General features: G+C 40.5%; 4 protein-coding genes and 2 long non-coding RNA genes across 7 annotated transcripts in view; 4 read left to right on the forward strand and 2 right to left on the reverse strand.

The window, feature by feature from the left end:
- LOC104945495 (uncharacterized) overlaps positions 1 to 17,877 on the forward strand; it is an 18,918-nt gene extending 1,041 nt beyond the window's left edge. The window contains exons 3-4 of the long non-coding RNA XR_798345.1: positions 3,388 to 3,390; positions 17,867 to 17,877. This is a non-coding gene — a long non-coding RNA (uncharacterized lncRNA). The remainder of the gene's footprint in view (positions 1 to 3,387; positions 3,391 to 17,866) is intronic.
- Positions 1,076 to 6,464, reverse strand: LOC104945493 (uncharacterized). The gene is made up of 4 exons (XR_798344.1): positions 5,163 to 6,464; positions 3,649 to 3,806; positions 3,475 to 3,557; positions 1,076 to 2,044 (listed from the first exon to the last, which is right to left on the reverse strand). It is a non-coding gene; the product is annotated as an uncharacterized lncRNA (long non-coding RNA).
- Positions 4,626 to 9,916, forward strand: LOC104945492 (inositol-trisphosphate 3-kinase C-like). The gene is made up of 7 exons (XM_010771176.1): positions 4,626 to 4,686; positions 6,471 to 6,570; positions 6,667 to 6,880; positions 7,352 to 7,556; positions 7,755 to 7,856; positions 7,941 to 8,012; positions 8,123 to 9,916. Exons 1-7 carry the CDS (start codon positions 4,675 to 4,677, stop codon positions 8,327 to 8,329), a joined length of 912 nt encoding a protein of 303 aa, XP_010769478.1. The 5' UTR covers positions 4,626 to 4,674; the 3' UTR covers positions 8,330 to 9,916.
- Positions 11,507 to 14,244, forward strand: kcnk12l (potassium channel, subfamily K, member 12 like). 2 transcript variants are annotated; one of them, XM_010771175.1, is made up of 3 exons: positions 11,507 to 11,948; positions 12,046 to 12,431; positions 12,555 to 14,244. In XM_010771175.1, exons 1-3 carry the CDS (start codon positions 11,561 to 11,563, stop codon positions 13,047 to 13,049), a joined length of 1,269 nt encoding a protein of 422 aa, XP_010769477.1. In that variant the 5' UTR covers positions 11,507 to 11,560; the 3' UTR covers positions 13,050 to 14,244. The 2 variants fall into 2 exon arrangements, with proteins under 2 accessions (XP_010769477.1, XP_010769476.1); XM_010771174.1 differs by having other exon boundaries at positions 12,046 to 14,244.
- On the reverse strand, positions 14,060 to 19,379 carry ppm1nb (protein phosphatase, Mg2+/Mn2+ dependent, 1Nb (putative)). Its single transcript, XM_010771173.1, has 6 exons — positions 18,633 to 19,379; positions 17,881 to 18,452; positions 16,148 to 16,265; positions 15,569 to 15,683; positions 15,359 to 15,413; positions 14,060 to 15,255 (listed from the first exon to the last, which is right to left on the reverse strand). Exons 1-6 carry the CDS (start codon positions 19,036 to 19,038, stop codon positions 15,244 to 15,246), a joined length of 1,278 nt encoding a protein of 425 aa, XP_010769475.1. The 5' UTR covers positions 19,039 to 19,379; the 3' UTR covers positions 14,060 to 15,243.
- Positions 19,380 to 20,790: 1,411 nt separating this feature from the next.
- rtn2b (reticulon 2b) lies at positions 20,791 to 23,398 on the forward strand. The gene is made up of 4 exons (XM_010771200.1): positions 20,791 to 20,812; positions 22,093 to 22,300; positions 22,954 to 23,092; positions 23,297 to 23,398. Exons 1-4 carry the CDS (start codon positions 20,791 to 20,793, stop codon positions 23,396 to 23,398), a joined length of 471 nt encoding a protein of 156 aa, XP_010769502.1.
- Positions 23,399 to 25,188: the final 1,790 nt, after the last annotated feature.

Here is a 25,188-nt window from a genome sequence, read left to right on the forward strand (position 1 = left end):
TTCTACTGCCAGCTGTCCATGAAGACAGCGTGAAAAAGGACATTGGCATGATTGTTCCACAGTTCTGGCCATAAACTTCTTCTTTGGCCACTGAGATAATCTTCGAAAGAATTCATCAAGTCTGCAGCTGTAAACAAATTCTTGGAACCTCTGCTTCGTGTTGGGTTTGTGTTGGACATTGAGGTGAGGAATGCTTTATACTGAGGAAAGGGACTTTTGTCCACCACGCTCTGTGGGCCCAGGCACCATCCAGCATTGAGGAGGAACCTGAAGGACGTTTCTCCAAACATTGCCTGTTGTACTTCGGGTTTTCCGTCACAACATAACAGGGTCAAGGGACCTCATATGCCGGCCACAGGCTTGGATACATGAGAGGACTTCTCCATAATTTTCTTGCAGGCATTGCGAGTAAGGAACACATTCTTTTTGGAACTCCACAATTTTCAATGGATTTTCTGGAGGCTTCTCAGATGCCTTTGGCAAAGCCTGCTTGGTTGAAAAGTCCTATGTCCAGGTGTTGAGTGGGACATGGATTTGCTTCCTTGGGGGTCCAGTTTAGTGAGCTGTGAGAGGTGTCTTGATCTTTGCCAGCTTCTTCCTCTCTTAATAAAGCATGACAGCAGGCCTGTCAAGGTGCTTTGGAGCTCCTTTGCCAATAATGGCACATTGGGGCATCTGTTGAAATAGCCTTCAAAAGAGCTTCAGCTGTCTTGCAACAAAAGCGAAAAACTCGAAGTTTAGCCAGGGAAAAGAGGCTCTGTCGGTTGCCTTCTTGACTGTCAAGTTAGGACGCGGATGTGGGCACTCCTTACTCTTCGGAAGTTTCTTGTGGCTGTTGGATGTACCCTATTCAACAAGCTGGCCACACCTTCGATTGCTGGCCGCTCAGCAACTTGCAAGTCTTCAAAACCCATCAAAGTGGCACCAGAACTTCAGAGGAAATCTTGCCGTTTTTAGTCAGCTCACTGAAATCCTCTCGCCTTTGCTGGGCGAGTCATGGAACCACCCTGCCAAAGCGGCTCCTCAACTGCGCCTCACTGGAAATCCTCTTGCCTTGCCGATCATACACTTTTCCAACGCTCTGCGTTTCCCCTCTCTCCGGTCTGGAAACTTCCATGCAAAACATGCAGACCACCAACTTCCCAAGGTTGATGAGCTTTGTGCATCTGGGTCCTCTTTGCTTCTTGTCGTCTTGGGAATAGTCCTTAAGAAACTTCCAATTCAGCACTGGTAGGGCCCGTTCCATCGATATTTGCAGGAGCTTGTTGGGGTCCAGAGGTGACAGTGATCTGTTGATACTCCCAAGAGCTTCTCTGCCTGAGTGTGTTCTAGGAACTCTGAAGTGAAGGTAATGCACAGCTACTTTCCCTTCGCGTTCACTCAGTAGCGCAGAATGATATCCATCATTGTTCTGTTTGTGTCACTTTGTTAAGGCATTCGTCAAAAAGACACTACATGGACACTTTGCTTTTCTTACGTCTTCAATCAGCTGCTCTTTAAAAATGAGGATACAAGCCAAAACGTATAAGGTAAAGCCCAATTTTGTTGCGCCACATGTAAATGTTTGGCAATTTCGCGTGTCTGGGAAGCATCTGAGCAAAAGTGTTTGAAATGTCAGAGTTGGAGTTGAACGAGAGTGTGACCTGACCATCTTCATGACCCAGGAAATCTCTGCTTCAACATACAGCTTGGCTGAAAAAAACGTTTCCCTGAGCTCCAGAGCCTTTTTTCGTAGGTTACTGCGCACCTGACTGTCACTTTCGATATCCTGGCTTGTTGGCGCTCTTCCCTCTCCTGTTTTTGTAGTCAAGAAATCTGTCATTTCTTTCATTATTTAGCTGCCAGCTAACTTTGGTGTGGGTTTGTCCTTTTTGAATGGCTCTTGAGGGAAGTGACCCCCATATTGCTGATGTCAAATGACTTGCGGCAAAACTTGCAATAAGCCTTGTGGACATCTTCCTGGTACCTCTCCAATCCAGTCCTTGTATGAGAGTCATCTTTCCAAATGTGACTTGAATCTGCCGCGTGTCATTGTCACTCACTCCTGTTAATGCATCACACATTTGAGATTATGAGTCTTACGTAGAAGGGGTAGTAGTTGCCTACTCTTACTCTGTAAAAGTCTTTTGTAAATCAAACTAATGAACCTAAAAAGGGAAAACATAAGGCTGGTTCCCCTGTCGTTCCTAAGTACAGCAACCCCACTAGTAAGCTTAGCTTAACAGTATAGATGTATAGAATCAGTCTAGGCATGATCAATGATTTTTCAAAAATGTCTCACCCCAAATGTTCCTATTTAGTAGTATCATTTTTTTTAAAGAAAAATCACAAAATAGCTAAAAGTAGATATAAGAATGAATGTTACAAAATGTATCAAGACTAGACTATTCATGTCAACTAGTATAGAAGTAATGTCACAGCCTAATGTGAAAATGTATTGGTAGTTAGCTAGCAATGCAAGCTAGACAACACTAGCTAGTTAGTTAGCAAACTGAATGTTGGCTAGCAAGATTGCACTCCATGTGCTTGCTAACCATCATTAACAAATTCAAATTCAAAACAAACTCAAGTTGCTAGCTAGTTAGCAAGATTGCACTGCTTACTAACTAACGTTGATAAACCCAAGTTTACCACAGTTAAAACACAGCTACTTACATTTGAGGATAAACTTGCATAAGAAGTTTCACTGTCGATGTCAAGGCTCCCGTGTTGGCTGGGAAATGCATGTATTTTACCCTTCTATTGAGATCGCGAGTAACGTTATTATTCCTGAAGTCCACCAATCCGAAACTATACTTTTAAAGTCCATATCACCAAGTTGCCTGCATCAAATTCCAACATCCAATATACCATATAGGACTCGAAGAGCATGCTCTACAACATGGGATCATCCATTTCTATCTACAGTAAAAGCTGTTCACATGTAAAGGGTTTTTATAAACTCATCTTAATTCTGTGCTCAATAGTTTCATTTTATTATTATTTTATTTATCCATACCTGGAAAATGAAAAAATTAATTCCATGTTTTCCAGGTACCGTGGGAACCCTGAATATCATATAAACATAAATAAGCTTGTTTAATATAATATTTATAATATCATACAGCTCATTTCCTATATAAGCGGTACATTCCACCACACAAGGTTCCCTGGTAGTTTTGTGGAAAAAGGACTTCAACAATGCTTTCTAAATGTACCAAAATGTGCAATTGTTTCTCTTATTTTCCTCCAGGCCTTTTCCTTTTGGCCTCTGTTCCTCAACATTAATGAAAGGCAGAGAGGGAATGAGACAGCTAGAGAGAACTGTACATTTTGCGCTCAAGCGGAAACATTGAACTCCAATGAATGAGTCTCGTCTCAGCTCACACAGCCTCGAGCAGATCCGAGTCTGTCCACATCTTTCTATTGACTGCATGCGTTTGTGCCACCGCTGCATCGTTGTACCATTCTATATTAGGGCCCATTCCAACATACCTTTCTAACAGCTGATTCCAACATGCTGCAGAAGATAGGGAATTGCTTAAAGTTGCCAGTTTTGCGGGTGAGGTCTTCAATGTCTGAAAAAAATGTATTAAAATAGTGTGAGTGAGAATATTTGTGCCTGGTATGACATGATATCTATTATAGATGTATTATGCTACTACTTACATGCTGGATCAAAGTCCCCTCTCCACTGATCTGCCGTCATAACGTCAGATATTTCAACTATCAGCAAACCCTTGTCCACCTCTATCTTCACAGAAAACTCCACTCCTCGAAATAGAATATCCTCCACCACCTCAGAGCCCTCCTCCATCGCTCTGAGTCTGGGTGGGAGAAATAAATTGATCTTAAGAATCAGGAAGTACAGGAATCAATTAACTACAGCTTGGTTATAATGTTAGTTGGACTTTTTACAAGATTCTATATGGTTAGGCATTGTCATGTCATAGAGCTACATACTGTACATCTGAGGTCAGGGACATATATTAAGCCTCATTATAACCCTGATTTGACCAAGAAAACAAATTTTCAACATCTTGCTAAGTCTGCAAAAAACATGGACTTAATGTTAACTGATGGCGCAAAGGCTGGTAGGTGTTGAGGATTAAAATCATATCAAACGTCTTGGCACATTTGGACAAATCGGAACCTGATTACATGATATTTAGGACGTTTTAAAGGAATCTGAATCGGTGCAACTGTTCATTCTTTTAAAATCAATCCTAACATGTAACATAAAGAGTTTTTTGATATGCCTACAAGTGGGGTCATGGCCTGGGATAAGAGCCTAGAAGCCACATTATGAGTTTATCAGGTTGTCCAGGTATTATGTGCATGTCCTGTTTTCCACTCATGGGATTGTTTCAGCAAATACATGAGTACATTAAACACAGGGTTGACCCCACTATAGAAAATACAGGTCTGCTGGCTTGGACTTAGCTGTATTTATAAATAGTTGTGTTAAACGAAACTATATCATTATTCTGTATTTGTCTTCCTATTTCACTAGGTGTGTACAGTATGGCTGCCCTCTCACATGCATGCCATCACAACCATAGATCACAACACACCGCACGGGGCGGTAGTGAGCCAAACAGCCCATTTAAAAAAAGGTGTCATCATTTTTATTAGAGAAAAGTTCTGGTTGGTTGGTCATATCCTACGTTGAGGACTCAGCAAATGACTTGAGACATGTTTTACGAGGTAGGTTGCTAATTGTGTCTCTTTATTATTGCGGTACAATGGTGTTAGATTTTGCGCTTGACTTCACTTTCTCCCGTGCGAGTGAAAGCGACATGAATGTGTGTTCATCTTTCACTGACATGCACACAAACACACGCTCGGGTAACTGCGTGTTTGGCATAGTTACTTCACAACATTACCATTCAGTTTGAGGGTCGGCTCTAACAACTGTTCGTGGTGGGCACTGTATTTAAATAACGCGACGTTATCTTCTACTCATTTTCTGGGGCAACGTTAACTGAACGTTGGCTAAGGTTAGCTAGCTTTGAGATCATTGTCAGTTAACTTGACTCGCAGATAGCTAACCGAGCTATCTGTGTGTGAACCACATGAATAATGTTATCAGTGTGTGCACGATCAGTGTTTGATTGATCAGTGTGTGATTGATCAGTGTTTGAATGAATGCAACACATGTATACAAAAAACGTTAACGTTACCTTTGGTCGCAGAAACGATCCGTAATGAGGGAAGTTGTCAACACATAGCTAAACGTTGTAAAACAAAGCGGCCAGCGTTGGTGGTGAAAGAGCCAGGCGCTTGATGGGAGGTGACAGCACAGTCAGCACTACTGTGTGGAAGCACTGGCGCGGCACCGTGGAGACGGGAGCGGTTCAACAACCGGGAACCGTTAAATTCTTCTTCTTCAGTTTGCTCCGCCGTCTCTTCCTCTGCTGCTTCACATAGGCTCGTGCGTTCCGGAGGACCGCTGCCCTCCAGCGGCGGTGAACACTCACTGCCTCCAGAGGAAGAGGATGGAAAATAGTATCAGACACAGGAGCAGTATGACTATCTAAAATGATATGCATTACAAAATGTGACTTATATATGAAAGCAGTACGAAATACAGAAGTATTTTATCTGATTTATTCCTTGATATGATATTATATAATGTTAATCAATGATTGTGGTGGAGCATTATGGGACATAATTCGCCGTTGTATATATTGTGTTTTGCACAAGGGACCTGTTAGAGAGTGTACTGTGTTGTTGTATTCATTCTAGCTTGACAGTAGCAGGTAGCAGATGTTCCTACTTTTCTGTAACGAATGGAAAATAAAGTGTGGAGTTCCATACTGAACACACCGCCTCCGACTCCCATTCATCGGCACTAGATGATAATAATAAAGCCTTACCAATGAGGATGGATTCAATCCAAAACAGTGCTGATGTACAGTATACATTTCTAATTGAAAATCATCAGATTTATTTATTTTATTATTATTTTTTAACAGGGACAGTGTTAGTTTGTAATCTGTAGTGCCTGGACAGTAAGTCATCCTATAAACAAATGTAATGAACAGATAGAAGCTTGTACCACTAATTTGTTTTATCTGAATTATAATAATATAAACATTATCAATTTTTCCCTATACACATCAATTGAAATAATTGTGTCATCACATTTTAAACATCACTAAAAATCTTGAAACAGACATCCAGTTGCTGATATCTGCGTGATACGCCTTGTGCTGTTTGGTTTTGTGTTTAATAGCAGCTTTCAGTAGAAAACAAGTTCTTCCTGTAAATGTTTGATGAACCTGTTGCACAAGTTCGGAGACGACCCCTTCCTTTCTTCACTTAGTCTTGGTAAAGGGCTGTTACCACGGAGACCTTGTTCACCCATAAGGCAAAAAGGCGAGTGACTGAGTCTGAAGTCTGCTGCAGCGGCAGGGGAGTGTGACCTGGCGTGTGTGTGTGTGTGTTGGCTACAGAAATACTGACTGTTTTTTAGTCTTTACATGCAGAACTCCAAATGGAAGAATCATAAAAGTTGTGGGACTACATCTCTCCTCCCTATGACCCCAAAGAAACCCCAGCAGTGGCTGCAAGTGGTCGGACATGCAGGTTTGTCTCACTTTTCTTTTGCTTCTCAAAGGGTCTTATTTTGGTCTAAAAGAAATATATCCGTGGCTTGTTTTCTTTCCTCGCTTGTCTCCACAGGGAGCTTTCATGTCGGGGATTACGGCACCCTGCTGAAGAGGTTCTGTGAGGGGGAGCAACAGTGCTACCTCAGGCTGATGGAGGACACTTTAAAGCCCTTTGTTCCAGCCTACCACGGGGTAGTGCAGCGGGACGAGCAGGATTACAACATGATGGATAACTTGCTGACCAATTTCAACACACCTGCCGTCATGGACTGCAAGATGGGCAGCCGGTGAGCTTTAACTGATCATATCTTGTCACCGAGAGAAGTGAATGGGTTTTATCTTAGACACATTTGAATGGGGAGACTTAATTCAGCAGTAAAATACCTTATATCCTCCATATCAATATATTGGAAGCTGAAAGACTACATTATAAAACACACATACATGTATTAGACTGAACATATGTTCTGTATGAGGTCTTATTTAAAGCAACATTTACTTTATTTTAGAATCTGTGTACATTTTCTCTTTTTAATATTAATAATGGTACTTTATTAACCTATTCCTTTTGATCATGTATGGTTTTTTTCAAATCACATTCAGTCTATGCCAGTTGTGAAATATGCTATATAAATAAACTAGACTTGACCTGAATTATGTGAAAGCATAATGTTCCTGTTTTGTTTTCACAGTTTTAATAGCTTTAAATGCAGTTAATTAGCTCCAGTCTAATTACAGTGAGGCACTTTCCTTCACAGCACGTACCTGGAGAGGGAGCTGCTGTTGGCCAAAGAGCGGCCGCAGCCCCGCAACGACATGTATGAGAAGATGGTGGCAGTGGACCCAGAGGCCCCTACGGTGCAGGAGCGAACCCAGCAGGCAGTGCTGAAAACCAGGTACATGCAGTGGAGGGAGACGCTGAGCTCCACCACGTCTCTGGGTTTCCGTATCGAAGGATTCTGGGTAAGCTCCAAAGTTCATCAAAGGCAGTTCTGTGAGGTTATTGACTCATCTTGATGTATAGCAAATAAAAGATGTTAAACTAAATATTTTAGGAATGCAGCAATAAATGTCGGAATTCATAGTTTAACGGTACACTGTGTTGGATTCAGGTTTTTAGCTTTACATTATAATGCTGTGACCTGTTTGTTTCCTGTGCAGAAGTCAAATGAAGAATGTCACACAAACTTCAAAAGGACCAAAAGCAGAGATCAAGTGATGGCAGCTTTCAACAACTTTGTTGAGTCAAATACGCACATTGTGGTGAGTGTGACCTTCACTGAATTTCATTTACTTGATCGTGTGTTCTATTTCCTCTCTTTTTAAACCTTGTTTCTTTCCCTTCAGTGGGGCTATCTGAGACGATTGAAAGAACTGCGGCAGGTCTTGGAAGAATCCGTCTTCTTCAGAACACATGAGGTTAGACATTTAGACCTTCTTTTTAATTACTGGTGTAACAGGCTTTGTCTGATAATAAATCACACTTGTCCAGAGGAGGATCTTTTCCCCTAACAGCTTTATCCCTGCAGGTCGTGGGCAGCTCCTTATTGTTCCTTCATGACTGGAAAGGCAGAACAGGAGTCTGGATGATTGACTTTGGAAAGACAGCGGCATTACCGGCACACCTTTCCTTGGACCACCGCACTCCCTGGGTGGAGGGCAATAGAGAAGATGGCTACCTGTGGGGTCTAGACAACCTCATTGATATACTGTCCAACATGCTGCCACTGACCTGAATACCCCTTTTAAAATGTGGACATTTACTCGTAATCTTTCCTTTAAGACTCACAATGGAAGTGAGTGACTGCCGATGGACTTCTTGACTCTGAAATGGCTTGTCAGAATTATGGAATTAACTATATTGGAAAACGCAATTTGAGGGGGATTTATTGCGATACCAACACATTTTGCAAAATGTGCTCACAAATAAATTATTTCCTGAAAATTAGGCCCACGCCATTGGTCAAAAGGTCATTGGTGATCCATGGAATCTCAACCTGAGCCTCTTAAAGTTTGACCACTGATTGAATAGACATAAACTAGCCTGCATTGATCTGCCACTAACAATGATCTTACACAACAAGAGTCAAACATAATCTAACTGTCCAGCCTCAGCGCAGCTAACCCAAATGTCTCGAGGTAGCCTGCTCATTATTTCATGAAAAACATGGCACAAGCAATTATAGGCCAAAGAAATGGCTGCTCCTTCTGCCTGGAGATTTAAATGTCAAACTTTGTCAAGAAAATGGTGCTAAAACGTTCAAAGTGGGCATTAATTCCTGGTTTTCATTCATTCATTTGTTTGCATATTATCATCATTTGTTTTAAACACTAGATTGATAAATTAAACACTGTGCTTTGCAGCTTTAATGGATATCAAATCAAGGTATGTGGCAGTTTATGTTAATAGTCCAGACCAATGATAATTAGGGTGTTTCTTGTGGTCTAACAATATCAGACCTTTGCACATCGGAAAGATGGGGCTATTAATTCGATTTTTAACATTGCATTTTATATTATTTATAGTATTTACTATTCAAGAAATGTACCTATTTCATGGTCCCCTTAAGATAATTCCTCATGACTTTTTTGACTTCCACACACAATAAGGTTGACATTTCAGTGAAACGTACTAGATTGTCATGACGTAGCGACATCAACAACACACAATTGTAGTTTGCCCAATACTCAATATTTACAAAACTGACACCTCCGCTTTAGTGTTTACTGCAATTTAGTACAAGCTAGCATGGTAATCTGGTAAAATGTTAGCATTATGACATTAGCATTAAGCTCAAAGCACATTGTTCCTACCTACAGCCTCAAAGAGCCGATAGCATGGAAAGAAGCACTAGTAGATTAACATTACATTTTTGATCAGCTAACTGAGTAATATCACACTATTTATACTTTAATCTTTTAGAGACAAGTGACTTGTTGATGCTATCATAACCTTTTAGCGACTTGTTGTCAGTAGTTGGTTGTCATTGCCAGACAGAGTTTTTAAATGGTATAAAACTCCCCTTGTGTCCTTCCTGCAGCGCACACCTTGACGGTTTGAACTTGCACCTTTCTCTCTTCAGTGTAGGGGTGACAAATGCAAACCTGCTGTTGTTATCTTCTTTACAAGTATAAAGTTTGATGTTTGTACTGTTTTGTATAATCTAACATCAATATCAAGCAGATGGTGCATTTCTTCATACATGACAGTTGATCTGTCAAAACAAAACAATACTGTTTGATTAATTGCAGATTGATGTGAAATTAACCTTTGGCTAAAAATATTAATCAAAACTGTATTAAAATAAACAAATGAAGTCAAACCTATTTATATTATTGTTACTAACATGTTGGTTTGGAGTACTTGAAAGGGACTGGAAAAACTTAAATTAAATGTATTATGTGTCACATCAAATTACACATAATTGTACTTGGTTAGTTGAAAGCAATAATATTATGTTGAACCTAATACTTGTTATTGAAACTTATATTACATATATTCAGTGTAGAGTACAATGTCATATTCAAATTCTGTATATAGTGAAAGATTCCAAGCTTTTTGTTTATTATTGCCAAATCAATTTTTAGCACTACGTTGATGGATTCATTTATTTGTACTGACATAATAACTGTCACAAAAATACCCTTTTACAGGCATATATTTCAGCACTATAAACAGAACATGACTCAACCTGCAGTTCAACACCTGATGCAGTGCTGAGTGGAGAGATGAAGGCAGATGTGTTTCTGTCTCCACACCTGTGCTCCTCTGTCGTTCAGCCATCAGACGGCAGGCGGAGGGAACCCCTGCCCTCGGCCGCGCCACCAGACGAGATTAAAGGGATGAGCAGACAGAGAAACTGAAAGTCATGCCCAACAAATCCTCCCACACAGTCTGCAGCAACAACAAAAAGCCCCCTTGCACAAAGGCACCTCAGTGGTGGTGAAGACAGAGAGGCCAGCTCTGCTCTTATAATTCAGTCAGTTCAAAATGTGGTGAGTTTCTGGTCACATGACAGTTGTCTTATGCTTATGCCACTGCTGAATATTAGGGTAGAATTCAAATTCAAATCAGGTCCTACAATCAGTGATTATAGGATCAGTGATTATAGGACCAAATATATAAAGCAAACCTTGGGTCACTTGTTGCGCTGAAGTTGAATTGGGTGTGATGAAGGCTAGAAAAAGGTAAGTAGTTGCTTCAAAATGAAGAGACGAGGAGCCCAATCAGGCTGTGCTCAAAGACAGAGGGGTGGGCAGTGGTGATGTCAGTGTGTGACAGATGAAACATCAGACAGCCTCTTGCTTTGCACAAACAGCTCAAGAGACTTCCTCTTGCTGGTCATTGTGCAGCAGATCACAGCGGAGCGGCAACGCACACTGCTGTCTACAAAAACAGGTACCATCTTTATTTATTTTTTACTTTTAAACTTCAAATTGATCTGTGAGTGGATACATATAAACTGTTACTGATTTAGCCTGAATTAAGTTAATTAACTATGGCATGTATGTTTCTTGTGAGATTTGTGTGGTTGAAAATATTACGTATTAATAACGGTAATAATATTGTAATATTGTAATATTTACATTGTATTGGATGCTAGTCAGCTTTTTCTAATTGAAAAATAAAGTATAAACAGTTTTGCAAAAGATTAAAGAAAGGGAAAAAATAATTACATTGTAGTTACTACGAGTCAGATTTGTTTTGCAATTGTTTAATTATAGGGGGGAAATGAAGGTAATCAAATATTTGCATTGTATACTTCAATAAAATATGTATTTTTTGTTTTCTTACAGGCTATTTTCCCCAGATGCTTTTTATTCTTCTTTTCATAAATGATTAAAGTATTTCTTGACCTCCAAGAAATGACTCTAAACAGCAATTTTACAGCCAAATGTAATGCTGCGTATGTAAACAAAAAGTGCTTTATTTAGGCAGTGCATGTATGTTGTGTGCCGGGTGATGCATGCAACACAGTGCAGGTTGGTGTCTCTCTGCTGCTGCTGAGCTCATGGCTCACAGGAGAGCCGGTGGCTGCTGCTGCCCCCGGGCGCCCATGAATGAAGACAATGCTCGTTTCTGCCTGCTGGCCGGCCTCATCCTGCTCTACTTGCTGTGCGGTGCTGCCATCTTCTCAGCCCTGGAGCACCCCTTTGAGCTCCGTGCCCGCCGCCTCTGGAAACAGCAGCTGGAAAACTTCACGCAGCGATACAGGGTCAACCTGGGTGCACTGCACACTCTGCTGCGGCAGTACGAGGAGGCGAACGGAGCTGGGATCAGAGTGGACACCCTGAGGCCTCGCTGGGACTTCTCTGGAGCTTTCTACTTTGTGGGTACGGTCGTCTCCACTATTGGTAAGCCTTGAAGCTTTTCTAAGATTATCTTCATGAGATACGAACTCCACAATGGTTGACTTTGACCTTTTAACCTTTTGTTTTGGCTCTTCTCCAGGCTTTGGCATGACCACACCGGTGACGATAGCTGGGAAAATATTCCTAATCTTCTACGGTCTTATCGGCTGTGCTGCCACCATCCTCTTCTTCAACCTATTCCTTGAGAGGATCATCACGATGTTAGCTTACATCATGCGCTGGTGCCATGAGCGCCGGCTGAGGTGTGCCGGGGTGGAGTCGAGCAGGGAGGAGTCTTCTGGTGAGGAGGACAGCTTGGAAGGATGGAAACCGTCGGTTTACTATGTGATGCTGATCCTGGGCGTGGCATCGGTTGTGATTGCGTGCAGCGCCTCCACCCTGTACAGCTCTATGGAGAACTGGAGCTATGTGGACTCCCTCTACTTCTGCTTTGTGGCCTTCAGCACCATCGGCTTCGGGGACCTGGTGAGCAGTCAGAGGCAGCAGTATGAGTCGCAGGAGGCCTACCGGCTCGGGAATTGTCTGTTCATCTTGATGGGGGTGTGTTGCATCTACTCACTTTTTAATGTCATTTCTATTATCATCAAGCAAACTCTTACTTGGATCGTGGGGAAGCTGGTGTGCTCAGGCCGGCATCGGCTCTGCTCCTGCTCCAAATCTGGCTGCCGGTGGCTCTGCTGCCCCTGCCTCCAGAAAAAAAATCGCAACCGCCTGCATCCGCCTGCACACCTCAGAAGAAAACGCTTAAAACCCAACACTGTGCAGCCCATGGGTTCCCACTGCCCTGCAGGAAGACACTGCTACAGGGACGGCTCGGTGGAGACGGTGTGTGACAGTGAGACGGACCCAGGCAGAGTGGCTGATGGGGCGTATGTTGGCCGTCGTCTGTCAGGAGAGATGATCTCTGTCAATGAGTTAATGGTGTCCAATAAGGTGTCACTGGCTCTGCTGCAGAAGCAGCTGAGTGAGACTGCTCACCAGGGCCCGCGGCAGAGCTACGGCCATCAAAATGGATTCTCTGGAGGTGTGGGCGCCCTGGCCATTATGAATAATCGCCTACAGGAAACCAGTGTGGATAGGTAGCCCCAACGCGAGGGCATTATGTGCATTGCCTCCTATTGGAGCCATAATTAGACATGTTTTATTACCAAGTTATTTAGAGAAACTCAATAATTTGTCCCATGACAAATCCAAAACCTGAATATAAAATAACACCCTCTAATTAGAGTCTGTTCAGCACCTCTCTGAGTAATTTCAATGGGAGTCTATGCCTGTAAAAGCAGACCTCCAGCATTGATTCTGGACGTCAAATAATTGATTACATTTTGTTCTATGTAGAGAAAGACTGAAAAGAAGACAAACAAGATTTCAAGAATTCAGCATCACTGTGAAGAGGGGTCTGATATCCTGAAGTGATTGGCTCATTCAAAAGCAATCAGACGAAAGAAGCTACCAAGGAGCACTTAAAGGGGCCTGCTGATTTAAGAGTGCTGCACATGTCCCCTGCCCACCTCAATAAACACGGCCAAACGTAGTGCAGTAGTCAGTATTAGCTAACATACAGGCATAAACACGATATCTACTCAACTACCTGCATAGATAAAACATTTAAGTTGTGATTTGTATTTAAACAGCGCTCCTTATAGGCACTACACGAGCTCATGAGCACCAAGACATTTTAATTTGTTGATTGCTCACAAGCTGTCCATTTTGTTTCGTCAACGCATCATTAACTAATCATGAAAGACAGCAGATATCCAGGGTTTTCAAAAAGGCACATCTAATCAAACGTGGCCTGTAGAGGACGTCCTTAAGCCAACAAGTGTTGTACGGATAGTCAACAGAAGGGAGAACAAGATTCAGGATCTCCTCCACTAGCTGAAGGAGATCCTCTACTATGCAAGAAAACACATTTTAATCCATTCTGTGTCTTTATGTATCTAAAGGTTTATATCGGTGTGAGCAGAAAAGTTCCCTCCTTAGAGACAAAATCATCCATCTTCCTCTAGTGGTCACGTTTGATGAATTGTCCGCACTGTTTAAAACATAAGAAAACCAGTTCTTTAGCCAGTTATTGTGGGCAAAAACAAGTCTTCAATTAAATATGCTTTATTTAGCATCCAAACAGTCATGACTCTTAAAATGTAATGTCTATTCACAGCATATAATACATATAATTAATATCACAATGCAGTATATGATGCAGATACAATGAACAACTCTTAAACTGAACTGTTTTGATGCTGTTTGTTTTGTCAACTATATAAAAGATGTATAAGGCAGCACATGACATATCATCAAACCTATGGAAAAACACATTTCACATATACTTTATCGAATAAAATGTTCAGAAATATGATTAATATATAGAAACAATTGCAAGGAAATTGGTCTTGTAGAACGTGTTCATGTAACATTGATTTTGATTGACTTTAGGGTGTTTGGCTAACTTTTTTATATTTTGTCTAGATTTTTGAAACGGCAACCTACTGTATAAACTTTTTAATTATTTTAACAAATAACTCTTCTTCCAAACATCACTTCAGCCAAGTGGTTCTTATTCTACATGTTTAAAGTAAGTTATAGTTTAGTTTATGTGTGAAATTAATTTTTTCTTGACTAAGTGTGTATGCATTGACATTTTCTTGGTAGAATTAAACATTGAATATATATGTTTTTCAACTATGAAGGATAAAGATAAATGTGTCCCTTCAGCTGTCCAGTCACTAGCACTGTTAGCATTTCCTATTGAAACAAATGGATGCATGTTAGCTTTAGGCTAGCTTTTGGCTGGCGCTAACACAGTTGTCCTTCCTGAAGAGGAAAGACTGAAATTCTTTAAAAATATTTCATTATATCTATTCTTAAAACATCATCTTCAAAATATAACTCTACAAACACATACCGTACTCCTTATTCCATCTAAAGGAAATTTACAATTTCGCAGCTGGTTGTTATTCAGTTGTACATTGATTTAAAACCGTCTGTATCTTCTGTTCACCGAAAATGAGGCAGAGGTTTGTTGCTGGATCAGTGTCTCTGAGTAAGTTTTACAAAATGTCCTTCTGTATAAATATAAAATGTATCAGGCTTTATTAGATCTATTCTTGCATTGTATTTGTTATGAAACGATGCTGCTTGCTATGATGTAAACAAACATCTCTGTCTGTTCATCATCTCCCTTTTTGTCCAATTTCACGCATGAAGAAAAACAGTTTTAACATTAATTACAGTCTCTCCATGGATCCATGGCGATGAGCCGGGCTTCTCAGGAGCCTCACATCATGCCCTGGAAAGACAGGTAGTGGAGAAAATAATGGTGAATACACTGTGCATGAAGGGAAATAACATGTAGATGACTTGAAAGGGACAAATGTGTAGTTTGTACTCACATTGGGCTTGTAATGCTCTCTTTGTTGATAGTAAGCTGAAATAATGCAGTTCCTTCTGCAAAACATAGAAGTAACAGAGTGTAATTTCACAATAGAGGGTACACAAAAACACACACACACACACACACACACACACACACACACACACACACACACACACACACACACACACACACACACACACACACACGATCATGTTGTGTCTCTTACTTGCTCTGTATGCCTCCACCTGGTGGTAATCCAGGGATGACTGTGGATGCGAGGAGTGTGAGGACAGACAGCAGGTCAGGTTCTTCCCCTCTGGCGCACAGCTCAGAGTAAATCTCTGTTTTGGATATTTAAACAAAAAAAAGAAAAATAATTTGTACATGGCTTAAAAAAACAGCCTTGGATGTATATTCTTTAATATTGGTTAACAATTGTTGACCATAAAAGGAACAAAACTGCCTTCCAATAATTGAATCAACAAATTGGTGCTTGCTGAACAATGTGCGAACATAAAATGGGTCAAACACAATAATATTTACATTTTTGTGAAATACTAAGTAATAAGCAAAAACAGCTTCCAACTGCAGATTACAACCTACATTGTTTTGTTACATTTGTTTTGATTGTTTTTGCATTAGCATCAATTAAGATACGTATTGAAAGAAAGTGTTTAATCTCCGGTGGTAACCAAATACCCCATAAAGAAAAAAAGTGTCAGATCTTCCATATAAAAAAATCAAAAACAAGTGCCTAATGTCACAGTGCATTAGCGTCCCCGGTGTGTCATTTCTACCCACACACCTGCGACTTTGGACTCCAGCAGGTCCTCCAGCTCGGCCTCCTGGTGCAGAGCCTCTGCTGACAGCTGGGGGGCTCCAGGGAAGCACAGCAGGATGATGCTGATGTTGTCCAAGCTGCCCTGTGGAGCAAAGTGGAGTCAACAGAGGTGAGTAATAATGGCTGACCGTACAAAATGTCAACATATGAAACATTATATCACATCATGGGTGAATAGTTTTTGAGGTAGACCATTTCAACTCAAAGTCACCTAACAGATGCGGTGGAGCAGGAACATTTTAATGGAGTGTGGAAGGAGCTGTGATATTTTAAGGTCATTGTGCACATCCAAGCTGAAGCTCGGTTACATAACAGATTGGCACGATGGGCATGACGGACACAAATGCACATCAGCATGTGCACATGCGCATGTGTTTCTCTGACAGTTAAATGATGTCGTTCATTTCAGAAAAAAATATCTATCAATCCAATTAAGGGCACAACTAAACACAATAAACGTTTTCTTCTGAAAATCGTAATTTCTCTTGACAAGCTAATATGGTATGCTACAGATTAATTACTCTATAGTGAAAATGATCCTTCACTAAACACCATCGGTTCAAGCAGCAATAATTCTGGATGTAATGATTAAATTATTTTCCTTCATTGAACTGAAATTATTCTTTACTAAAAACACCTTTGATGAGCAATTATCTCGCTTCTAACCTGTTCTGACACCCCTGCAGTCTATTTTAATGTGGTTTCACAGAGCATCCACAGCCTTTATGAGACATAAAACAAAGCTTTTTTTTATAATGATCCAGTTTACTTTTAGACCTTCCATATGGGTATGAACGTGTTCAAAAACATTTGATTACATAACTATTATGTGCTTGATGTTACTCCTAAACCCATAGAGAAAATGCATTTTAGTGTCTTTCAGCTAATTGTTTTGTTTTCAACATGGAAATGTACTGTTTTGTTTCATAGTCACTGCTCTCATAAGTGTAATTTTGAGCTGCTTCTAGCTCAAAACCAAACTGCAGACGGTTAAGTTAACGATTAGCCAGTGAAGAAAGTGGATAAATTAGCAACAGAGCTACGTGTTTCTCTTGTAGTTGATGGAGACTTAAAGAGAGCTCAATTAAATGAATATTGGAAGACTTATATTCTTTGGCTGGCTGGAGACATATCTCCAAATGTATAATCAAGTGCATTTTGCCTTTTGTATGAATAGACCAACTATTCTTAATATACAAAAAACAGGGTATCTAGCATACACCCCTGGGGAACTCCACACTAAAACAGTTAGTCCTAATTACACACACAAGTTCCCTCATGTTGTACTGGTCTAATCAAAGCTGTTGGGAAGAAAAGGTTAGATATAAGGAAAGGTGTTTTCCCAGACTGAGGGAAATATATTTAGATTGATTGGGAGTGGTTAGTTAGGCATATGTACTATTATTCGTATAGAAACTCTCCATGAGCTATTTTCATAAAGCTCCGTTTTTTTTCTCAATGACTGGAATGACAGCTTTCAGCTCAAGCTAAAACTCAGTACAGTCACAGTTCAAGGGATTATGTTATTATATAAAATCCACTGCCCATTACAAATTATGCAACATAGCTTCACCCTGGAATTGTGTTTTGTGTTTAGGTCAGTTAAAAGGATTTGCTAGTGAAACTACTGGACATGTAGAAATGCAATAAAGGGACTATGATTACATGCACACTGGTTTTAAGCAGCAGGTCCTGACCTTATATAGACAGAGGTCAATGACTTGAGTGCAGACGTCCCTTAGGTCAGTGCAGACACTCAGCCGGTTGTGGATGAAGGCGCACAGCTCCTCGTTGCTGATGATATCCCACACCCCGTCGCAGGCGAGCACCAGGAACTCATCGGCGGGCGAGCGCTCCACCACGCACACCTCCGGCTCTGGTGACACCATCTGCTCCGTAGGCATCCTGTTCTCTGCTCCCTTGTAGCTGAAGTCCCCCAGAGCTCGAGACACTGCCAGGGAGCCGTTGATCCTTTGGATGGACACAGTGCCGCCTGCGGCCTCAATGCGCTCTTTCTCCAGAGGGCAGTAAGGTTTGTGATCCTCAGTGGAGAAGCATACCTGGCCAGACCGACACAGCATGGCCCTGGAGTCGCCACAGTTAGCAAAGTAGATGTAATACGGTGAGATTAGAGCGGCCACCACAGTGGTGCCACCCCTCTCCCAGCCTTCTCGACGGGCCACAGAGTGCAGATGCTTGTCTGTGTGCAGGAAGCCGTCAATGATGGCTCCTTTCACCCTTTCAGGGTCGTCCTCTGGTCCTATCCCACCTGTGTGCACAAACAAATGCAGTGTTGGAATACTTAGTGTTTTCTTTGTTCCGTAAAAACACATTATTGCATTGAATAAGACAGTAATATGGAGTTTCATGAGAGAGGATGACTGTAACAAGAGACTATTCTACAGGAAAAAATATATGATTCCCACATGTTCAGTTTCAGCTCTTTCACCTGTGGCGAGGATCTGACCCAGAAGGTGCTGGGAGCAGTAATGTGCCACCGTGCTGCCTGCATGACCATCAAACACAGCGAAGAAGCTCCAGTCTGCCAGCTCTCCACCCAGCTGTGGCACACAGTTGTGGAAGTCCTCCATGCTGGCCCTCCAGCCCTGCATGCTCCCCAGGGCGTAGGTGAGACCCCAGCGGGCGCAGCCCTCCTCGGTCAGCTTGTCCATGACCGGCCGGTCCAGGTAAGGGCTGGGGATGACCTCCTCCCTCTCCCCCTCCCCTGGATGTTCTCCCTCTGCTGCTCCTCCACGGCCCCCTTTGAAGAAAGAGCTGACCCTCTTCTCCGTCTCTTTCACCAGATGCCTCATAAAAGCAGGCATTTCCACGTTACCCTTCCTGGATGTCCTCATGGCTCTGCTGCACGGCTGCTGTTAGACGAATCTCTTTTTATCCCGGCCTCGGTGTTTGTGGCTGGGCCTGATGCTGGGCCTGTCTGCGTAGCCCCGGCTGCTCCAGGGCTCAGAGCATGGCTGCCTGATAGATGTTCTCAGTGCTGGCTTCTACTCACCCCCCTCTCCCTGCTCATCTCCTTCCTCTCCTCTCTGGAGACCTTACTAATCGGCGCTCTCTCCTCCACTCATCCTCCCTCTCTGTCTTGTTTTGGTCTCTCCTTCTTGCTGCTGTGATTTCACCTCCTTTCTTTCTTTCTTTCTCATAGCTCTTCCCTCCTTCACTGTCGCTCCCCTTGTTATTTTCCCTATGTCTGCCAGGATTGGCTGGCTATTTTTGTTCTCCAATCCCTGCTTAGCTCGTATCTCTGCTGTACCGTTGGAGCTCAGCCTCTCTCTCTCCGTCCTCCAATCTGCTGCTCTGCCTCTTACACATGTTGGGTAATGGTAATCTCTACCTTTGATCGGTTGGGATTATGAGCTGCCACTGCTGTGGATTACAGGATGGTCGGCTATTTAGCACACAGTGTTTACTCACCGGGGGAAAGGGTTATTTTCATTATGCACACACATAATCCCTGATATTTCACTTAAAACATGGCATGTACACTTCCTGTCAGCGCTGCATTACATGCTTAATTATGAGTAAAATTGCTTTCATCGTTTTTTATCTAAAATGTCGGTAATGTAATACATTATTTTTAGTGTAGACACCTAAGACATTTTGTGTGCCAAACTTGAAATATGTTTGTATTGTTTCATTTTGTATTCTTATTTTTTGGATAACTTGATGCAGAGATTTTTTCTTCCTATGGAATTTCAATTTAGTGTCACCATTAAACAAAATGTGCTATAGGCTGATGTGTAAAATAGTTTTAATTTAATTTCGTAAATAAAATGGCAGAGAATACAATATCATTAGCCACAAATGTGTATTTATACAGAGAATAATTCAATAGAGATAAAGGAGGACAGATTGCTGCATGTTTCATTTATTTTGAAGAAGCAGAAAATTAGATTTTGTATGATTGTGCATCACAACATAACCAACAGCTGTTTTGTTTGGCACCATTTCCCAAATAACAGCTTAAATCTATTGAGTCATGCAGGATGACTTCGCTGCTCTCTGTAATTCTCCATGTAGATTCATGGACTGACACTCTGCAGTCGTGCTGGAAATGTTTCAGACATTAAATCAGAGTCACTTGTCATGGTGGTTTTAAAGCAGCAATAGAAACAAACCTCTGAGTTGTTGTGTGCCAAGGAGATATCAGTACAGATTACAGTCTCACGCCTGCAAAATGTGTTATTTTGAAGGGCTCAAATGGGCAGAGTAACATCTTTATTCACAGCTGCAACATCTGCGGTTTGGCAGCTGTGCATGAGTTTGAGCAGGCACATGATACTGAAGCCAAATGAATAATCTGGAGGAATTTCACAAACAAATGGGAGGGACTCTCTGTAACAGTGCTAAAAATTATCCTTCCTTATAATCTGTGACATACAGTATTTATCCTGCTTTAACCATAATCTGAATATATTTATTTATTATTATATTTTGAAATCATTTAAAACGTTGTTGAAAATGTCTATCCTTTTTCTATTAGAGTATGCAGTGTGTCTTATTTAAGCTCCATTATAAAGCCATAGGGTTTTTAACGAGTGCTGTAGGAGATAGCAGCCTACTGAAGCTGTGTTCACTGACGTGGCTGCATGTGGAGGCCTCTGAGTGCAGGTCGGCCACCAGATGGCTGAGGAACCATGACAGTCTCTGAGAGCTGAGGATACATGTACATGCTGATGTCTCAGGTTCCCAATTTGAGGTTGTGTGTGTGTGTGTGTGTGTGTGTGTGTGTGTGTGTGTGTGTGTGTGTGTGTGTGTGTGTGTGTGTGTGTGTGTGTGTGTGTGCAAATGCATGACTCAGTTGCTAGTAAATTGTCTTAATGAAGACAACTTGTTATTGATGTGTGTATATATGTTTAAGTGTTTGTTTTAAATTGATTATACCTTAAGATTATCATAGGAGCTGGGAGGATCATTCGACAGCTTAGAGTTTGAAGATCTCATAACCAGTGAATCATAGCATGCTTATTGCTTTATTTATAATTCATTAAGTTATGTGTAAAGTGCATAATTAAAAGCAATGCACTTGTGTAGATGTACATTTATTCCTAAAAATCTATATTTTCCAGCAAGGAAGGAGGTGAATAAAAAGATGCTTCTTCTATGGATGTATTTGAAGAGGCAAGATTTACTCTCAACACAGTCCCATGAACTGTACGCCATTGTAGAAATGACCAATGTTGTACTGAATGTAAATAGGTATTACTGAATAGAGAAAAATATGTTTTTAAAGCCATATAGACAACGTGTCACAAAGGAGCAGGTAAATGACACCTCTAAGACATCTCAAAATGTATTTATTTAAATGACCTGGTGTCCATTTTCCCCTCATTTACCTCCATATAAGCAAAGCTTCTCTGGCACAGAGGGAGAGACGTGAGACTGTTTGTAATAAACAAAGGAAGATAGAAGATATTCAGTTTTTTTTTTTAATATGGAGTTGGTATCAAATACATGTACTGCTGGTTCAAATGGTGTCAGCTTCATAGGAATTTGATTTGACTGATATGAAGCTAAATAAAACTAAGTCTGAGCCTCTTTATGACCATAACTTTTACACATGCATCGACAGGTTGTTATTTACTTCCTGGTTCAAAGAAACATGCAATTCAACATACTGCAATGCTTTGAGGAATGGAAATATGGAAGGGATTGCTATCACACATTGGTGGCTAATTGGTGTCCAAATAAATCTATATGTATACAATACAAATGTGATTTGTGAGTTATGATTGCCACAACTATGTTCCATATCTAACGATCCAAGCCCTGACTTTGTATGGAGGATAGATGATCTACAAACTTCACATCTCTGTCACAGTTTTTCCCTCTTACAATCATCAGTAACTCATTTCATTTTCTGCTCCTGTCATGTGCGTCCTCTTCTGCAGTCGTTGATCTGGTGTATTGGCGGAAGTTGAGGAGGACCGGTGTGGTGTTCACAGGTCTGGTGATGAGTCTGGCCAGTCTGTTCCAGCTCAGCGCCATCACCGTGATCTCACACATCTGTCTGGGTGTCATGGCTGTCACCTTCACCCTCCGCCTCTACTACAAACTGCTGGAGCTGCTGCGCTGGAACCCCGGGGTTCACCCCTTTGAGTGAGTCTGTCAACATTGATTTATTCCCACATATGCTTTTATCAAGATACATTTAACTTCAAACCTAATTCTCATACTGTTTTAGAATGGTAGTGTTAAAGGCATTACTAATTGAAAAGTCTTGATTTTTTTTTCAATAGCTACCATATCATGTGACCCAGTTTCTCTGAACCAATGCAGCATTGTTTTACTACACTGGACAAGATGAATACACCTGAACCTGGAGTGTATTGAACAAATATGATACTTTTCAATAAAAGAGCTGAATTGTATTCAATATTCATATAAAATTGAAAAAACATTCAAACCCAATAGAAAATGTGTGTATTCTACCCATCAAGTAAAGTTATACAATGCTGCATTGACTCACATGGTCTTATTAAAAGGAAGCTTATTAGAGTTTTTAATTAAAAGAAAGGCCAAGGGTCAAATAAAAAGAGTCATGGCATCCAGTGTTGTGGATTTGGAGTCGCTCGGTCACATGACATGGAAGCTATTTAAAAAGCCTTTTCAATAAAGAAACTGATTCATTTTCATGACAATACATAAGGCTTGAATGACTGTCGATATCCAACCTAAAACCAACATCACCTCTGTTTGATAGTTTTGTATTATTTGTGTGTCTGAGGCTTGTGTATGTGTCTCTGCTTCAGGTCGTCTCTGAACCATGACAGCTCTCTGACAGACAGGGAGACAGTGAGGCTGGTGGAGGAGGTGGTCCTGATGATCGCATTTGCCCTCACAGAAATTAAACGGCTGATTTTTATTGAGAGCGTGATCGACTCCATTAAGGTCAGAGTGTGAGGATAAAATGATGATAATAATGTATGAACACAAACTGATCATAAAACCTGAAAGTGGTATGATGATAGGTCAGCATGTATGGGAGCGTTGCTCAACTTCACAGAGCTAATGAAGGGCGTTTGTTCTCATTGGTATTGCAATCACTCTAAGGGACTCATTTGTTGTCAACATTTCTTTCCGGTGCTCTCTCAGTTCGTCCTGCTCCTGTATCTGCTGACTTATGTCGGGGTCTTTACCAGTGGTCTGACTCTGGTGATAACTGGTGAGTTATTTTATTCCAAAAGGGTTTTTTGATCTGCCAACGCCATGATTACAGTTTGGTGAGGTCTTTGCAAAAGAAAAGACTACTTGGGGATGATCATAGACATAGTTTAAAGAATCAAACTCTGAAAAGAGAGAGAAAACAAAGTTTAAAATGTCCTGTTTCAACATCGAAGACACCAAAGAGTGTCATACCATAATCCAAAACCCCACTCTGCTTAGAGAGGGTTGTGTGCCATAGAAGTCAAATAAGAACTACATTTAAATGAGATATGGAAGCTCTGAAAGGCCTTAAGTTACATACAAAGTAAATGTATTGTGTTAGCAAGTTATGTTACATATCTGTCATGTCTTGACTAAAAATGTTTTATTGATATTAATATATTGGCCTTGTGTAGTACATCTAGAACAGGTGTCTGCAACCTTTTTGACCAAAAGAGCCATTTTGCTCCTTTTTCCAAAACATTTTTTTGTCTGGAGCCGCAAAACATATTTCATAGCTTGATAGCTAATAAAGTTGTATTTATTGTTATATCAGACAAAAACTACAGATTTTTTGCATTTATTAGGCTATTTATTACATTATATAAAACTGTTAACCTCTAATAAGAAACAAAGAACTCCTATAAGGAGAATTAATTTTAATTCTCCTTATAGGAGTTCTTTGTTTCTTATTAGAGGTTAACAGTTTTATATAATGTAATAAATAGCCTAATAAATGCAAAAAATCTGTAGTTTTTGTNATTCTAGTAGACCTCAACAATGGAATTATGATCAGTAGAAATGGTCATGTCATGTGACCTTTAAAAAAAAAAAACGTGTCCTCTTTTAAAAAAGTGGAAAAAATATGACTAGTTATTTTAAGAGTTTGTTAACTATAACTCAGAATGCAGCAGAAACAGAAATGGATAACAAGATTCTTGTTTTTAAACTCGATGATAAATTGACATGTTTTTCTTCATACTGTATGCCTGATTCACTCCAGGGAAAGATATGAATTTTTTATTTACCCTCCACGGACCAACACAATGGAAAATATTGCATGTGTATTTATGTGCAATGTTAATATTTGAATTATTAATGTGCCATTAATGATGGTCCTCCAAAGAGTTAGTCACAGAGCTCATTATAAGAATGTAAACAAAGCTGATTGACAGATTTTATTTGGCTGCATCATCCTATATTCAATAAACATTTACATTTAAAATAATGTCAAAGATAAAGCTAAATCAGAAAAGTGTACAATTTTCTTACATTGATTATTGTGTGTAAATTAGGCCAAATCTACAACCTGCCAACCTGTCCGCAGAGCTCAAAAATGTTTTGCTATTGTAACAAACAGTTCTGTGAAATTAAATAAAAAAACTTTAATTAATCACACAACTTTAGCCTCATAAAGATGGAGTCTTTACTATATTAACTTTGCAATAAGCATATAAAATGCAATTATGTGTTTTAACATGTTCACACTAGAAATATTGCAGGTCATTTTAGGAATAAGGAAAGGGTAGATAAAAGAAAGTTACTAAAAGCTATTTTAAAAGTGATTGTCTTCGACACATATTTTAAAAGTACACGTCAAAATAACAAAACATGTCCACGCACAGTCACACGGCATTTCGTGTTATAGTCACGAAATTAATCTATTGATTCGTGTTCACCAACACGATTTTCGATTTTAAAAGCAATGTAAATAATAATAACAAATTAGAAGGAAAAAGAGATAAAAGAAATACAGTTTTCAGTATTCTGACACGGAACGATTTTTGATTTATATTGGTAGTATGTTTCGTGCCTGCACCAAATAATAACCAATTAGAAGG

Source organism: Notothenia coriiceps, unplaced genomic scaffold (genome assembly GCF_000735185.1).
Source record: "Notothenia coriiceps isolate Sejong01 unplaced genomic scaffold, NC01 NC01_scaffold00009659, whole genome shotgun sequence".
NCBI classification, from domain to species: Eukaryota; Metazoa; Chordata; class Actinopteri; order Perciformes; family Nototheniidae; genus Notothenia; species Notothenia coriiceps.

Bases quoted from the DNA above. Each gene is read 5' to 3' on its own strand.
- kcnk12l (XM_010771174.1), top strand. From the start codon at position 11,561: ATGCAACACAGTGCAGGTTGGTGTCTCTCTGCTGCTGCTGAGCTCATG. The intron at 11,949-12,045 runs GTAAGCCTTGAA...GCTCTTCTCCAG, and splicing joins TACGGTCGTCTCCACTATTG to GCTTTGGCATGACCACACCG.
- LOC104945492 (XM_010771176.1), top strand. The intron at 7,857-7,940 runs GTGAGTGTGACC...CTTTCCCTTCAG, and splicing joins AGTCAAATACGCACATTGTG to TGGGGCTATCTGAGACGATT. The intron at 8,013-8,122 runs GTTAGACATTTA...TTATCCCTGCAG, and splicing joins TCTTCTTCAGAACACATGAG to GTCGTGGGCAGCTCCTTATT.
- rtn2b (XM_010771200.1), top strand. From the start codon at position 20,791: ATGTGGAGGCCTCTGAGTGCAG. The intron at 20,813-22,092 runs GTCGGCCACCAG...CCTCTTCTGCAG, and splicing joins GTGGAGGCCTCTGAGTGCAG to TCGTTGATCTGGTGTATTGG. The intron at 23,093-23,296 runs GTCAGAGTGTGA...GTGCTCTCTCAG, and splicing joins GCGTGATCGACTCCATTAAG to TTCGTCCTGCTCCTGTATCT.
- ppm1nb (XM_010771173.1), bottom strand. From the start codon at position 19,038: ATGAGGACATCCAGGAAGGGTAACGTGGAAATGCCTGCTTTTATGAGG. The intron at 15,684-16,147 runs GTGTGTGGGTAG...TATCCAAAACAG, and splicing joins GCTGGAGTCCAAAGTCGCAG to AGATTTACTCTGAGCTGTGC. The intron at 15,414-15,568 runs GTAAGAGACACA...TATGTTTTGCAG, and splicing joins GGTGGAGGCATACAGAGCAA to AAGGAACTGCATTATTTCAG.